General features: G+C 38.5%; 2 protein-coding genes across 9 annotated transcripts in view; one reads left to right on the top strand and one right to left on the bottom strand.

Annotated features, from left to right (window-relative positions):
- LOC139463409 (molybdenum cofactor sulfurase-like) overlaps positions 1 to 13,482 on the bottom strand; it is a 62,047-nt gene extending 48,565 nt beyond the window's left edge. Inside the window, exon 1 of the mRNA XM_071244666.1 lies at positions 13,314 to 13,482. Coding sequence (XP_071100767.1) covers positions 13,314 to 13,383 — 70 coding nt within the window. The 5' untranslated portion in view covers positions 13,384 to 13,482. The remainder of the gene's footprint in view (positions 1 to 13,313) is intronic.
- Positions 13,483 to 14,083: 601 nt separating this feature from the next.
- The window catches only part of LOC139463861 (poly(rC)-binding protein 3-like), a 348,995-nt gene continuing 347,527 nt past the window's right edge, over positions 14,084 to 15,551 (top strand). For 7 of the 8 annotated variants that reach the window (XM_071245245.1, XM_071245243.1, XM_071245246.1 and 4 more), the window contains exon 1: positions 14,084 to 14,165. The gene's annotated coding sequence lies outside the window, so the exon portion shown is untranslated. Of the gene's footprint in view, positions 14,596 to 15,551 lie in introns of all 8 variants that reach the window. The other variant, XM_071245242.1, reaches the window with a different exon arrangement.

Here is a 15,551-nt window from a genome sequence, read left to right as displayed (position 1 = left end):
AGTATCCTCTCACTCAGTTTGCCATAATAATCAGGTTTGACTGTACATAAACAAATTCTGTCAAGTAGAAACAAAATAAAAAAGTTCAGATGGCTACACAGGGCACCATGGCACCACTGCAAGTTAGGGAAAATTATCACTACGCTCGAGCTGTTTTAAAGAAATTTTCAGGAGGAAACTTCTTCTTAAAATGTCTTTGCATATTACTGAGTGTTTAACAAAATACATAGCTGAAATTCTCACGGGATTTGAGGTTAATATTCCACATATCTGTTGCACTGTAATGTTGTTATGCCCTACCATTCGCTTCTTCTGGAATAGATGTCAGTGAGGTGGTGGATTAGTGAGTGGATGGTTGGGAGGTTGGATGGGTGCATGGCAAGTCGAGTGGGTGGTGGGTTGATAGTTGAGTGGGTGGATAGATGGTTGAATGGGTGGGTTGATGGTTGTGTGGGTGGGTTGATGGTTGTGTGGGTGGGTTGATGGTTGAGTGGTCGGGTTTATGGTTGTGTGGGTGGGTTGATGGTTGAGTGGGTGGGTTGATGGTTGAGTTGATGTTTGTGTGGGTGGATAGATGGTTGAATGGGTGGGTTGATGGTTGAGTGGGTGGGTTGATGGTTGAGTGGGTGGGTTGATGGTTGTGTGGGTGGGTTGATGGTTGAGTGGGTGGGTTGATGGGTGAGGAGGTGGGTTGATGGTTGAGTGAGTGGATTGATGGTTGAGTGGGTGGATTGATGGTTGTGTGGGTGGATAGATGGTTAAGTGGGTGGATGGATTGTTGAGTGGGTGGGTTGATGCTTGAGTGGGTGGGTTGATGGTTGAGTGGGTGGATGGATTGTTGAGTGTGTGGGTTGATGGTTGAGTGGGTAGGTTGATGGTTGAGTGGGTGGGTTGATGGTTGAGGAGGTGGGTTGATGGTTGAGTGGGTGGATTGATGGTTGAGTGGGTGGATGGGTGCATGGCAAGTTGAGTGGGTGGATGGGTGCATGGCAAGTTGAGTGGGTGGATGGGTGCATGGCAAGTAGAGTGGGTGGGTTGGTGGGTTGATGTTTGTGTGGGTGGACAGATGGTTAAGTGGGTGGGTTGATGGTTGAATGGGTGGGTTGATGTTTGTGTGGGTGGGTTGATGTTGAGTGGGAGGGTTGATGTTTGTGTGGGTGGATAGATGGTTAAGAGGGTGGATTGATGGTTGAGTGGGTGTATTGATGGTTGAATGGGTGGGTTGATGGTTGAATGGATGGATTGATGATTGAGTGGGTGGATTGATGGTTGAGTGGGTGGATTGATGTTTGAGTGGGTGGATTGATGGTTAAGTGGATGGATTGATGTTTGAGTGGGTAGATTGATGGTGACTGGGTGTGCTGATGGTTAAGTGGGTGCTGATGGTTATTTGGGTGGATTGTTAGTTGACTGGATGGGTTGATGGTTGAGTGGGTGGGTTAATGGTTGAGTGGGTGAATTGATTGTTGACTGGGTGGGTTGATGGTTGACTGGATAGGTGGATGGATTTTTGTGGGGTGGGTTGATGGTTGAGTGGGTGGATTGATGGTTGATGGTAGATTGATGGTTGAGGTGGATTGATGGTTGAGTGGGTGGATTGTTGGTTGAGTGGGTGGGTTGATGGTTGAGTGGGTGTATTGATGGTTGAGTGGGTGGGTTGATGGCTGACTGGGTGGGTTTATGGTTGACCAGTTGGATTGATGGTTGAATGGGTGGGTTGATGGTTGAGTGGGTGGATGGTTGAGTGTGTAGATGGGTGCATGGTTGGTTGATGCATGGTTGGTTGAGTGGATGGATGGTTGAGTGGGTGGATTGATGGTTAAGTGGGTGGATGAATGGTATAGTGGGTGGATGGATGGGTACATGGATGGTTGAATGTTTGGTTTTGTGGATGACTGCATGTTTGTTTCAGTACATGGATGGCTGAGTGGGTGGGTGAGTGTATGAACATTTTCCTAACCCCCCCCTGTGATACAGCTACAACATTGCTGACTGTGGCATTACATGACATTTGCTTTATTATAATCCATCGGAACTATTAATCAGGATTTGTGGTCAAAACCTGGGTCCCGTTCCACAAAGCAATGTTAGCGCTATGACTGTAGTCCATGTTAGAGTGTGTGAGTAACGATCATCTTTGCGCTATAACTTTAAGTCCATGTTAAAGTATGGAAGAAATTATCATTTTAGTGCTATGACTTTAAGTCCATGTTAAAGTATTGAAGAAATTATCATCTTAGCGCTAAGTTGCTTTGTGAAACAGGGCCCAGGCCAATGATGACATCATCATAAACCTCCTAACAACAAATATTCTAGTCGATTCCTCCAACAGTTACAACTTGAAAGGATTGGCAGAAAAATCTGACGAGCTTGTCAACAGATTATTTCGGACCAGCGGTTTATGTAACATAAACAGTGCTCCAGATCTAAATTGAAAAACTACAAAGTTCCAAAAGGGGGAATAGGGTTAAAGCGAAATATCATCATAAAAAATCGAGGACAGCAACAAAAGGTTTGGGAGAAAAATAAGGAGTACATTCAGATTTTCTCTTTTCAGGATAGGTGTACTAGCTATGTCACAACCTGGTTTGCGAAGTGATGGCTGCCCACTCTCGCACTCAGCTGGAGTGTCAGAGTGTATAATGTGCCTGTACAAAAACTACTACAGAACAAGTGGCACTGATAATGACCCCTGACAGTGAACCCATTTAGCAATGAACAAGGTCTTACAGAATTAATACCGAACAAAGGGACCATTAGGACAGCCCTGCCTCTCCTGACAAAATGACTTTCAAATTCATTTATACCTGTTCACACCGCAAAGCCTTAATAATTGCATTCCCTCCTGTAATGGTCACAACCCTCATTATGTAGTCATTGTATGTTAATCAGGGATCATGATCATGCATATGTCACGCTAACAACTGATGCCACTGGGCTAAGCTGGATGGTGGTCACATTGGTTAAGTTATCCACAGCCTCACTGAACAACAGATCCTGAAAAGTATTCCTCATATATAATATCCCCCTATATAATATTTCACCTGAAAAGTATTTCTCCTGTATAATATTTCTACTGAAAAGTATTTCTCATGTATAATATTTCTCCTGAAAAGTATTCCTCCTATATAATATTTCTCCTATATAATATTTCGCCTGAAAAGTATTTCTCCTGTATAATATTTCTACTGAAAAGTATTCCTCCTATATAATATATCTACTGAAAAGTATTCCTCCTATATAATATTTCTCCTGAAAAGTATTTCTCAAGTATAATTTTTCTCCTGTATATCATTTCTTCAAAAAAGTATTCATCCTATATAATATTTGTCCTATATAATATTTCTCCTGACAAGTATTTCTCCTGTATAATATTTCTCCTGGAAAGTATTTCTCCTGTATAATATTTCCCATGTTTTTTCAGGTGAACAATTGTGTGTGTGTGTTTGTTGTTTAACACCGCGCTCAGCAATATTCTAGCTACATGATAGAGGTCGGTAATAATCAAGTTTGGACCAGACAATCCAGTGATTGATATCATGAGCATTGATCGACGCAATTGGGATATGACGACATGCATCAACCAAGTCAGCAAGTCTGACCACCCGATCCCCTCATCTTTTACGGCAACCATGGGTTGCTGAAGACGTATTCTAACCTGGATCATTATGGGGAGGAGAATTGACTTAGTATGTGCTTGTAATGGGTGTTACTGGAGATTTGAAGGATATGCTCACCTTTCTACGAACACCTGGTTTCATTACAAATGAGTGAGTGAGTGAGTGAGTGAGTGAGTGAGTGAGTGAGTATGGTTTTACGCCGCTTTTAACAATATTCCAGCAATATCACAGCCGGGGACACCAGAAATGGGCTTCATACATTGTACCCATGTCAGGAATCGAACCCGGGTCTTCGGCGAAAAAAAGAAAAGAATTTAACTTATGAAAAGCACTGTATCTAAATACAAATTGTACCGCTCCCCCTAGTATCAGGATACATATATAACAACCACACTGTATCGCTACACCTCTAAAGAAATTTAGTGCCTCCTCCAAATAAATCTGGAGAAAATTTAAAGATATAACATATAATCCTATTGATGACTACATTTTCATGCAAACACGCAAATAAAAAATAAATCTGACAAGAAGCTAATGCAATGCAAGACATTTCTTGGTTTGTATAATCATTGACATAAAATTGCTCAATCTCGATCACAGATGGCACAGAATTAATAAGAACGAATAAAACATATTAACAAAAAGCACACAATTCTCACAAAGAATGCAAAAAAGTTCAAGTACGTCTTTCATGTCTGAAATTAATTTAATATATTTTTTATAACTCAATCTTCAAATGTTATTCGCAGGCATACTTTCTCTCCTTCTCCATCAGTTTTTGCAAGAGAGTATTTCAAGCCTGTATTGACAGAGACGGTTCCATGGCTTTGATCAAGAACATATTGACACCTAACTTGTCAAGAATTGTGGGCAAGACCACCCAAGACTGTCCAGATCTGACACATAAGAAAGTCTTTAATCACCTCAATGTCATTTCCATTGCTCAGTTAGCTCAATATGGCCATTAGAGAAAAAGCTAAAACCCAAGCCTTTACATGTCTTCTTTGTATGCATTTCAATATCGACTTGTATATCACAGGATTACAAATACTTGTGTGTTTTTTTAGGATCTTCAGCTGCCATGGGTAAAGCTTGAGGGACAAGTTGCCAGTCAAGTACAAAGACAAGACAAAGAAGTCAAAAAGGGACACTGTTGCCTAAAATAAGACTGCCGTGTGAAGAATGGACACTGTTTGCAGTCCATCTGAAAACTAAGACATAGAAGTGAAGGATTGAGATTGGAACCAAACACCGCCCCAGGATGGACATCTTTTTCATGATTTATATGAAAACTTAGAGTAGAAGTTAATGTGAATTGTTTCAGATGATAGAAAAATCCTGAGCTACTTAAGAACATCACATTTGTTTCTTCTCATGTCTTGTGTGAATGCTTCTCACTGGTATGAGGGGACATCAATTTGATAATCATGCATCACTGAAATTGTTCCACATTTTGTTAAGGCCAAAGCAATTTTATTTATATATTTTTCCATTTTTGTTAAAAAGGAGTTTTTTAGGAAATATATTTCAAAGGAATGCTGATGAACATTTGTTTTCATTTTGCTTTCTTTCTCTTGGCATAATGCTTTAAAAAGCTATAAAACCAATGTTAATTATTTATTTTATGACACACTTATGTTGGAACACTACAAAAGTTGACAAATTCTATGAAAGAATTGAATGTAAAGGAATATTGTCCAAAGGAATTGTTTGAGTCTGTTTGCGATTATTTCTTGTTCAATTAATAAGAAAAAGGTACACAAGGCAGTGTGGAATATCAATTCAGATACAAAACCACACTAAAACATGGTGCCACGGCACTGTAGCTCACCCTGATATGTAGTCGACAGTTTCAATTTGTTAAGAAAGAAAGCCACTTACTGAATGATCATGTCAGTATTGATATTCAAGTATTACAAGCACAACTCATGCAATTTTAGATTTTACAAAGCCAAATATCCAATTTAGAGAAAATCCTACAACACACTAAACAAACACAAAAGCTCATAATATTTTGTACAAAAATGGTCAAGTATCAACATGGCTGCTGAGTTGGATTTGAGCCTCTTGTCCATTGGTTGATGAGATTTTTTCAGTATAAAGAAATGCATTTTGAGAACATTTAAGAGCAAGGTCCAAATGCACAGGTCAAATCAAGCTCAAAATATGAAATAAAGCGAAAAAAAAAGGAACATATGTCCCACTTGTAACAAAGCATACACCAAATTTTATTACATTTTTTTTTATGTAGCTGCATTACAGCCACATGCGTTTCACCTTTCAAAATGGCCAAAATGTAAAGGCCAAATCAGTGTCAAAATCATATATTGCAAAAATGCAGAACACATTTGTGAGTCCCACAACTAACTGCATATCTACCAAATTTAAAGAACAAAAATTACTGAGTGACGGCCATAAAGAGATTTTTCTGTCAGAAACTTGAAATTCTAAAGTGAGTGAGTATGGTTTTGTGACACTTTTCGCAATATTCCAGCAATATCACAGCGGGGGACACCAGAAATGGGCTTCACACATTGTACCCATGTCGGGAATCGAACCCGGGTCTTCGGCGTGACGAGCGAACGCTTTAACCACTAGGCTACCCGACCGCCCCAAAGTCAGCAAGCCTGACCACCCAACTTCATTAGACACCTCTTACACAACCATGGTTTGCTGATGACCAATTCCAACACGGATAGGGACATCAGAAACACCCATAGAGCACCCATCGAGCACCTATTTTGGGAATCAAACCTTGGTATTTGGCATGACGAGCAAACGCTTTAACCACTAGGCCACCCCACCGCTCGTCGAAATTCTTGAACACATTTCTGAATGGCAAGGCAGCTACATGACGCAGGCAGGAGACTCACCAGTGGTTGATAGTGTGCTTGATTTAGCGAGTGTGCTTATAAATCTTTCTTCAAAAATTTTGACACAAAAATAGCTCCTATTCTTTCCTATGGTTCGGAAATATGGGGTTTTGCAGAGGCTAAAGAAATTAAATCTGTACATTTATACGCATGCAAAAGATTTCTTGGTGTTAAACATGTGAAAGTAATGTAATGGTTTATGGTGAATGTGGTCGCGTGCCCTTGTATATATGTCACTACTTAAAAATCATACGATACTGGTTAAAATTACTAAAAATGCCAGTAAGTAGATTGCCAAAAAAATGTTATAATATGATGCTATTTTATGAAAAGAATGGAGATCAAAATTGGGCATACAATGTTAAATGTCTACTGTATAAATGTGGGTATGGTTACATCTGGGAAAACCAATGTTTCTTAGAGAATCATGTCATGTTCATAACGAAAATAAGGCAGACGCATTTTGACATGTACTTTCAAACATGGAGATCTACTGTAGATGTTTCTAGCAAATGCGAATATTATAGATATTTTAAAATGCAAATATGCACAGAAAAATATTTAACTGATGTAAATATAAGAAAATGCAGAATATCATTAACACAATTTAGATGCAGCTCACACAGGTTAATGTTTGAAGTTTGCAGGCACAACAAAATACCGAAATGTTTAAGATTATGTAAACAATGTTCTTTAAATGTTGTCGAAGATGAATTTCATTTTCTACTTGTATGTTGTAGACATGATAATTTAAGGAAAGAATATATTGAACAGAAATACTATGTTCATCCAAATAAATACAAGTTTATCTCTTTAATATCACACGTGAGCAAAACGGCTATACAAAATCTCTCTCTATATATATATCATGCCATGTTATTAAGAAATGAATCCTTGTAACATTTCTAACCGCTTCCACATTGTCACGTATTCTGTACTATGGGCCTGTGGCCTTACAGTTATATATGAATAAACTGATTGATAGTGTGAGCAAACATCAACTCTCATAGTTGGCCACCGTTACATTCCAGTACAACCCCTTATTGGAAGACCCTGTGGAATACTGGGCTGAAACAGATTGCCTTGGCTCCAGGCTTGGTCCAAGAGCTGACTAAAATGAGGGTTTGATAGTTATGTTAAGCAACTTAGATGACAAGTGCTTCATACCCTGGATTGGTGCTCATGCTTTCAACCCCTGGTTTGCCTGGCATTGAGTGAGTGAGTATGGTTTTACGCCGCTTTTAGCAATATTCCAGCAATATCACGGCGGGGGACACCAGAAATGGGCTTCACACATTGTACCCATGTTGGGAATCGAACCCGGGTCTTCGGCATGACGAGCGAACGCTTTAACCACTAGGCTACCCCACCGCCCCTTGCCTGGCATTGACTCACTTCACTACAGCTGGAATATCGTTGACAGCAGCTAAAAATAACATTCGATTTTCAAGTAACAAATTATTGGCATAAAACGGACTTCTGACACTTGTCAATACTTTGTAATGAAGGACAACGTGCCAACATGATACGCCCTGATATGGGAAATTGATATGTCACTGACCTTGCTGATGACTATAATATCATGGATGGTTAGTCAGAGGTTTCTTTCCAGGGAGACACCTTGCTTCCAATGTTATTTTCCTCATAGCTATTGCAACATTAATGAAGCCAAAACATACCAAACACAGCTAAATTAAATTTAAACCAAACATAAGTGACATACACCGGGCAAGCGGGCCAACATATACCGGCAGGCTGACCATGCTGACTTGACTTTCAGTTAGGTGAGCTAAAAATAAAAATACAGCTTTTAACAGTTGGAGTATTTAGATTTGAGTTTTAGCATTATTCCCCAGTCAAATCACTGCAAGGGATATAAAAAATGGGCTACAGACATTGTCCCCATGCTGGGAATCAAACCCAGGTCTTCTGCATGATTAGAAAACACATTAACCACTGAGCTACCATACCCAACATCGCCAACTTTAAGTGAGTGATTGAGTCAAAATTTAAATCACATCGGCCGTATTTCAGCCATATCTTGAGTATCAAATGTTATACACAAAAAAATACATTTGAACTATCCTGTCAACAAAGGGCCAACTTTAAGAGGAAGTGAATTACTGACGTCTGGTCTATGAACCATGACTTCCTGAACATGATTGTGACATTTTGTTCTGCAGCACATCCTTTAAAAATTTTATTAATGTAGGTTGTTTTTCTTAATTTACACCAGTGAATTAATATCCTTGTTCAGTTATACAGAGTCACATAAATACATGCATCCTGACAACTTATCATATTTAACATTCTCTGCATTTCCTCTTTAAAATGTTGGCTGGTTGGTAGGGCCACAACCTTTTATTTTTATCTGAAAATTTTAAGGTCTTATTTAGTGAGGGTGTCAGCTCAAAGCAGAAAGTGAAGCCTTTGGACATTCATTTGCTGAATTCAGGCTTCCTTGAATTTTCAACATTTTCAAATTAATAACATTTTTTCAAAATAAGAACTTGTATTTATATTACCACGTACCTCAAGTTGACTGCTAAGTTTTTACTCTAGCTGTTGCCTAACAGGAGTTCTTAAGCAACATATTTTAAATCCATCTTTCTACAAAATGCACAGCAATGGGTGGGTGTGTGGGTGTGTGAGTGTTTGTTGTTTAATACCACACTCTGCAATATTCAACCTCATTAAAATCAGATCTTAGTTTCTGCTACCGCTAAACAAAGATCTGAGGACATCCCATTACGGGTCACATCAAAACGACCTTTCACGACTTTAGACCGATCACTGAAATGACTGACAATCGACATTAGCCAATCAGAAGGCAGCTTTCTTGAGCTTTACGACACTAGTTTCAAATTGGCGACTACGCTTCGAAACATATTTTGACGTATTCTCGATTAAAAAAATTAAAACTGATTAGAAGAACATTCTGGAATGGCTTATAGATGGCCTAGATTGTATGGATATAATCATAAAACCCGTAACTGTTGTTCGGAATACCCCGTGTTAAATATTTTGCGGTTGCATGATTAGAAAACACATTCCGACAGTCACTTTCATGATCTGGTAAGCGACGCTCTGATTGGTTGGATGAAAGGTCGTTCTGATGTGACCCGTAATGGAATGTCCTCAGATTTTTGTTTAGCGATAGCGAGATCTAAGATCTGATTTTAATGAGATTGTATTCTGTATGAGAGTGGTCAGTAAATAACTGAGTCTAGATCAAACAATCCAGTGATTGACACAATGAGTAAGGATGCCCACTGTCTGGGTACAATGGCACACAATCAACCAAGTCTCTGTTATTGGCTATTATTGTTTTCTAATACTATTGGTTTGTTTGTCTGCTTAACTCTGTATTTCAGCTTTATGATGGCCGTCTATTAATAATCGAAACTAGACCAGACAATCCAGTGATCCATATTGAGAGCAACTGACCACACTGTTGAGGAATAATGACACAAAATTAACTAAGTCACTGAGTCTGAATTCCTGATCCATAAAGTTGCCTCTTATGACCAGCATAGATTGCTGGAAACCTTTTTTTACACGGAATTCCCAAAAAGAACAAAGGAGTCCAGGATCCAAGACTTAAAGTTAAATACTCAAATTAACAGTATTATATATCAAACAAAAAAGTAATTTCCATGAAATGACAGGTCCGATATTACTTATAATTCCTATATAATGACAGGCCCCATATTGCTTATAATTTTTTCACATTCAAAGCAGGTCCATTTCTTCTAATAATTCCCATCTAATAACAGGTCCCATATTGCTTATAATTAGTATCACCATATAATGGCAGACTCCATATTACACATAATTCCCATCTAATGACAGGTCTGATATTGCTTATAATTCCCATCTAATGTCAGGTCCCATACTAGCTTATAATGTTCATCTGACACACCCTATATTGCTAATATTTCTATTTAAAGACAGGTCCATTATTGCTTATAATTTCCATTCAATGACAGGTCCATTATTGCTTATAATTCCCATTCAAAGACAGGTCCCATATTGCTTATAATTCCCATATAAAGGCTGGCTCCATGTTGCTTATAATTCCAATCTAATGACAGGTCCCATATTGCTTATAATTTTCATCTGACACACCCTATATTGCTTATAATTCCCATCTAATGACAGGTCTGATATTGCTTATAATTCCCATTTATTGACAGGTCCATTATTGCTAATAATTCCCATTTAAAGACAGGTCCATTATAGCTTATAATTCCCATTTAATGACAGGTTCCATATTGCTTATAATTCCCATATAATGGCTGTCTCCATATTGCTTATAATTCTCATCTAATGATAGGTCTGATATTGCTAATAATTCCCATTTATTGATAGGTCTATTACTGCTAATAATTCCCATTTAAAGACAGGTCCATTATTGCTTATAATTCCCATTTAATGACAGGTCCCATATTGCTTATATTTCCCATATAATGGCTGACTCCATATTGCTTATAATTCTTATCTAATGACAGGACCCACATTACTTATATTTTCCGTCTAAAGACAGGTCCCATATGACTCATAATTACCAATTAACAACTGACTCCATCCTGCTTATAATTCCCATCTCACTGCAATGTTACCTTGTTCAATGACATCACTACACTGTATGACATCATCAATTGGAATTGCGATGCACTTTGGATGAAATATGTCAAAATGTTCGATAAAAGTGCACTATGTTTTCTTTTATGTGAAGGTTTTATTTTTATCTGGTTAAAATATTCAAAAATCTAAATACTATTAATTATACTTTTAGGTAAACACAGTGTGAGTAATTTCACACACAGTGAGTGATTTTCCTATACCTCCATTAGTGCAGATCGAGGTTCATATGTAGATTTTTAAAATACCCATCTCAAGACAAAGTTAAATACATCAAGAGACTTTCATTAATAATTCACAATGAACATTGTATGGATCTTAGTCTATGTTGTTTTTTTAAACACTGAAAAATATCGTTGAGATGGTCCCAAACAAAGACATCATATACATGTATATGCAAGTTTTACATTCTAATGATGTCAGTGAAACTGTTATGAACACAATGCAAAGTTGGGGAAAATATTTTAAAAAAAAAAAATAACATGATTTTTACGGAAAACATTCTCTGATAGAACATGTAGAAATAGAAATTAGACAACAAATATTAACTATCCATTGAAAAGTAAAGCTAGTGGAGAAAGACCTTATATCTAATTACCAAGTATTTGCTGAACAATTTCATTACATCTTCCCCCAAAAAGCCTGTCCTCAAGTGAGAAAAGAGCATATTAAAAAATATACACACATTTCAAAATCCCATAAATACACTAAAATTAAAGAAATTAAATTTTAATTGTATACCTTGTATAAGTCACAGTTACATGCCTCTCTCTGTAACCTTACATTTGTATTGTTTGATTGTTTTGTTTTTTGATTAACGCTGCACTCAGCAATATTCCAGCTATATGACAGTGATCTGTCAATAATCGAGTATGGACCAGACAATCCAGTGATTGACATCATGAGCATCGATCAAAGCAATTGGGATACAATGACATTCATCTGCCTAGTCAGCAAGCCTGACCACCCGATCCTGTATGTCGCCTCTTACGACAAGCATAGTTGCCTTTTACGGCAAGAACGGGATGCTGAAGACCTATTCTAACCCTCTTACGTTTGTAAACAAAAAGTAGTTTTGATGTACTGTTTGTTTATGGACAAACAAAGACATCATGCTGATAAAGGCAACAAAAAAGTAAACAATCATAACAGTTAGTCATGAATGAGCCAATCAGTTTAAAATAAAAATAAAGTAATCAACTTATTAACAAATACAATTTCCTGACAAACCCATGCCCCTATAAAACATCATGTAACCTGCATCGCTGTAAATGTTTTCTATCACCAGTGTGTGAACAACAAGCCTGGATAGGTTGACAAAATGCAATTAGAGTGTTGATACAGGTAATTAAATAATCAGTCAGTGAGTGTTTTAGAGATTAAATGCAGTTGTATAATCACCCTGATTAACATAATCACCTAATGAGCATCAATTAGTGTGGTATTGCCTGACCTGTCTAATGGCTGGGTAATTAGGGTGGGTGTGGTCACATCGTATCTTTGGTGTACATTTCATGGTCTAGGCTCTTAGTCTTAGCTAATATCCTAACAGAGGCCCATTAAATGTCAGTTTAAAGATAATGTGGTTGCAGTGATTAGAGGCCTATTTCTGAAAGTTCATTTTGGGTTTTGTTATAATATAGGTACAGTTATGACTATCCAATGAATATGAGTTTGAGAGTAGTTACTTTATGTAAATCATTTTTTGCGACCAATCAATTTGTATTTGAGGTGTTATCGAACGTTTTGTCTGAACCTTAATCGTATCTCATGCTATTTCCGATTATCCCATAATCTGATCAATGCATGGCCACTAAATTTACGGGTATAAATCTGTGGTCATGTGGACTTTTCCGAGTTTTCGCCTGGTATGTGTGTGTGGAAAGACACTCTATGTCTAAAGTGCTTTTCTTGGAATCATATATCATTGGGAGCTTTACCGGCTTCCTGTATTTTTTGCTGTGTCATTGTTGTTTTCATTTGGTTTAACTTCCGTAGTATTTGGGTTAGTTTAGTGGGTACCACTGCAACTTGGCAACATAAAGAAATGAGAGTGTTGTAACTGAATTACATCCTCGTAGCTAGTACTCTGTTTCCCTTCCATACAACACTGTGCAACAAATTGCATAATAACACTCTCACAGGGAACTTGATCCGAAAGTAGGGCCGCGATTACCTTTAAGGGTTGGGAATTCCCCTTCCCGGATTCGTTCAATGTCAAAGTTATAGACATTTTTGGTGCCCATGTTAGCGACGGCGGCATGTGCAGCGAATTATTGTCGAGCTGTGGCACTGTCGTCGTCGAAAACAAGCGAGAATGTCGACTATGACTGGAACGCCTTCACATCGCCATGTTGACTAGTCATGTGACGAACTCAACTTTGACCTTGAATATTCATGAGTTGTGGAATCATTCCGCCATGTGTTTACAATTTTACGCTTGAGAAGAACGCGGCTGTCACATCACTGTTGGAAATAAAACGAGTTATCAATAACGTTTAACTGCATTTCATTAACGCAAAGTAACTCCGAGCATTACGTTTTATAGCAACAATATTTCAAACATACATGATGTACGATATGGGACCTATTTTTCATGCTGTCATTCCTATCGATTTCTGTAACGCCTCTAGCTATTTCTCCATTTTGTCAAGTCACATGATCAATACCGTAACCCTTGAACTAAAAATAGTACCCAATATTTACAATATATCAATGCGCAACATGTAAGAAAATAGGCAATTTTGTTAAAAACACATGCAATTTAATTATTCATGGAAGAAAATGCCTTCCCATATGATTGTGGTGAACATCGTGTAAAGCGCCACCGCTCTTAACGCCTCACACACGTTAGCGACGCGGCAATCGATAAATGCACTACATTGTTTAGCGGAAGCGTAAATCTAAGGCTCGTGCCGCGTCATTGCACTCGCACGCGCTGATCATCTTCCCTCCTCCTCACACCTTCTCGACCCTGACAGCTCTGTGCCCGTTCTAATTTGCCCAGCTAACCTTTGCTAGACCCCAGGTATGTGTCATCTTTCTTTTCCACACAACCCGCCTCTTTCTCTCATCTGTTTTTATTTTCCACCCAATGTCACATGGTTCTCCCCCCCAGGTCGCCCGTCCGTCCGTCTTCATCACCCCCGTGACTTTAAGTCGCAAACCATAACCGCGTGTCACGCCCCCCTCCGAATCTCCCCGAAAAACACATCATCCACCCGTCTGCGTTTATTTATTTTGATAGACTGCATGTTAGCACCGTTACCAACCCCCCACGGTTCAGGGTCGCCGCTAGAATTAGAACCTGTAGCGACTTTTTCCAGCAAAACCCTCGCTTTCTCCCGGTACCTTAGTTGCTGTTGCCCACTCTACTTACTATGGGAAGAGGATTGAAAGAAGAACGACGACGGAGGAATAAAGCACGAGGAAGGAAGACACGCGGATCATGGAATAAGGTGATCAAAGGATTGTTTTCTCAAGAAACTGTGATATTTTTCGGTGAAGGATTATGAAATGACCAGACAACGTGTAAATGGTGTACGGATACTCAGATATGGAAAATCCCAAGATGTGCGGGCAGGCCTAGATTGTCTTACAGTGCTAAACTGTGGAGAAAATATGAGGAGTACCTTCTCACACCCATGCCACAAATGTGGAGGTGAAACTGAGAAGGCCAACGCTCAACCGTGTTTTTATTTTTGGCTCAGGTCGTATTCTGTTCAGACTGAAGGGATCCTTATACTTTCATGGAGTCTTCGCTAAATTTACTGCTTGTAGAGCCGGAGGATATTTGATACGCTTAGGATCACTTAGGAAGGTGTGTTGACCTAGTGTGAAGTCCACGTAAGACGCTGGGGCCACTGCCACTTTGCTTGCCATCAGGGACCGTTTGTCTGCTGTCTTTCAGTTGAAAGTCACGCCTGAGAACGCCAGTGATTTGTGAAATACGTGAGATAGTTTCAAGGAGGCAGGAAGATGTGAGACATACATTCCATTGACTTATTTGATAAACACACATCTAGTTCCTATGTGTTCTTGTGCAGGTAATGTTTCAAAACTCAGATATTTTGTCATATTTTTTCGGAAAATTGATACAGAAAATTGAAGCATCACTCATCATTAGATCATGAAATTTTCATTATTGAAAAGTAATGTTTTGAAATGCCCATTTTCAAATTGATGGGACAACAATTTTATTATATTAGAAGAAAGTCAACCCTTTATTGGTACTGAAACATGTATGTACCCTCCAGGATTCTTACACACTGATGGATGATTTGAAATGGATACAATAGCCATGCTTCAAAATTTAGAAATTATATAGAATCTTGCTTGCTATAATAAAAACAGAAAAATTACTGATATTAAATAAATACTGTATCACCTCTTTGGGCCAATAAGGTGGTTAAAA

The sequence above is a fragment of the Haliotis cracherodii genome, unplaced genomic scaffold, assembly GCF_022045235.1.
Source record: "Haliotis cracherodii isolate W230 unplaced genomic scaffold, xgHalCrac1.p SCAF_16, whole genome shotgun sequence".
Taxonomy (NCBI): domain Eukaryota; kingdom Metazoa; phylum Mollusca; class Gastropoda; order Lepetellida; family Haliotidae; genus Haliotis; species Haliotis cracherodii.
This window is presented reverse-complemented; position numbering and strand designations above follow the sequence as displayed.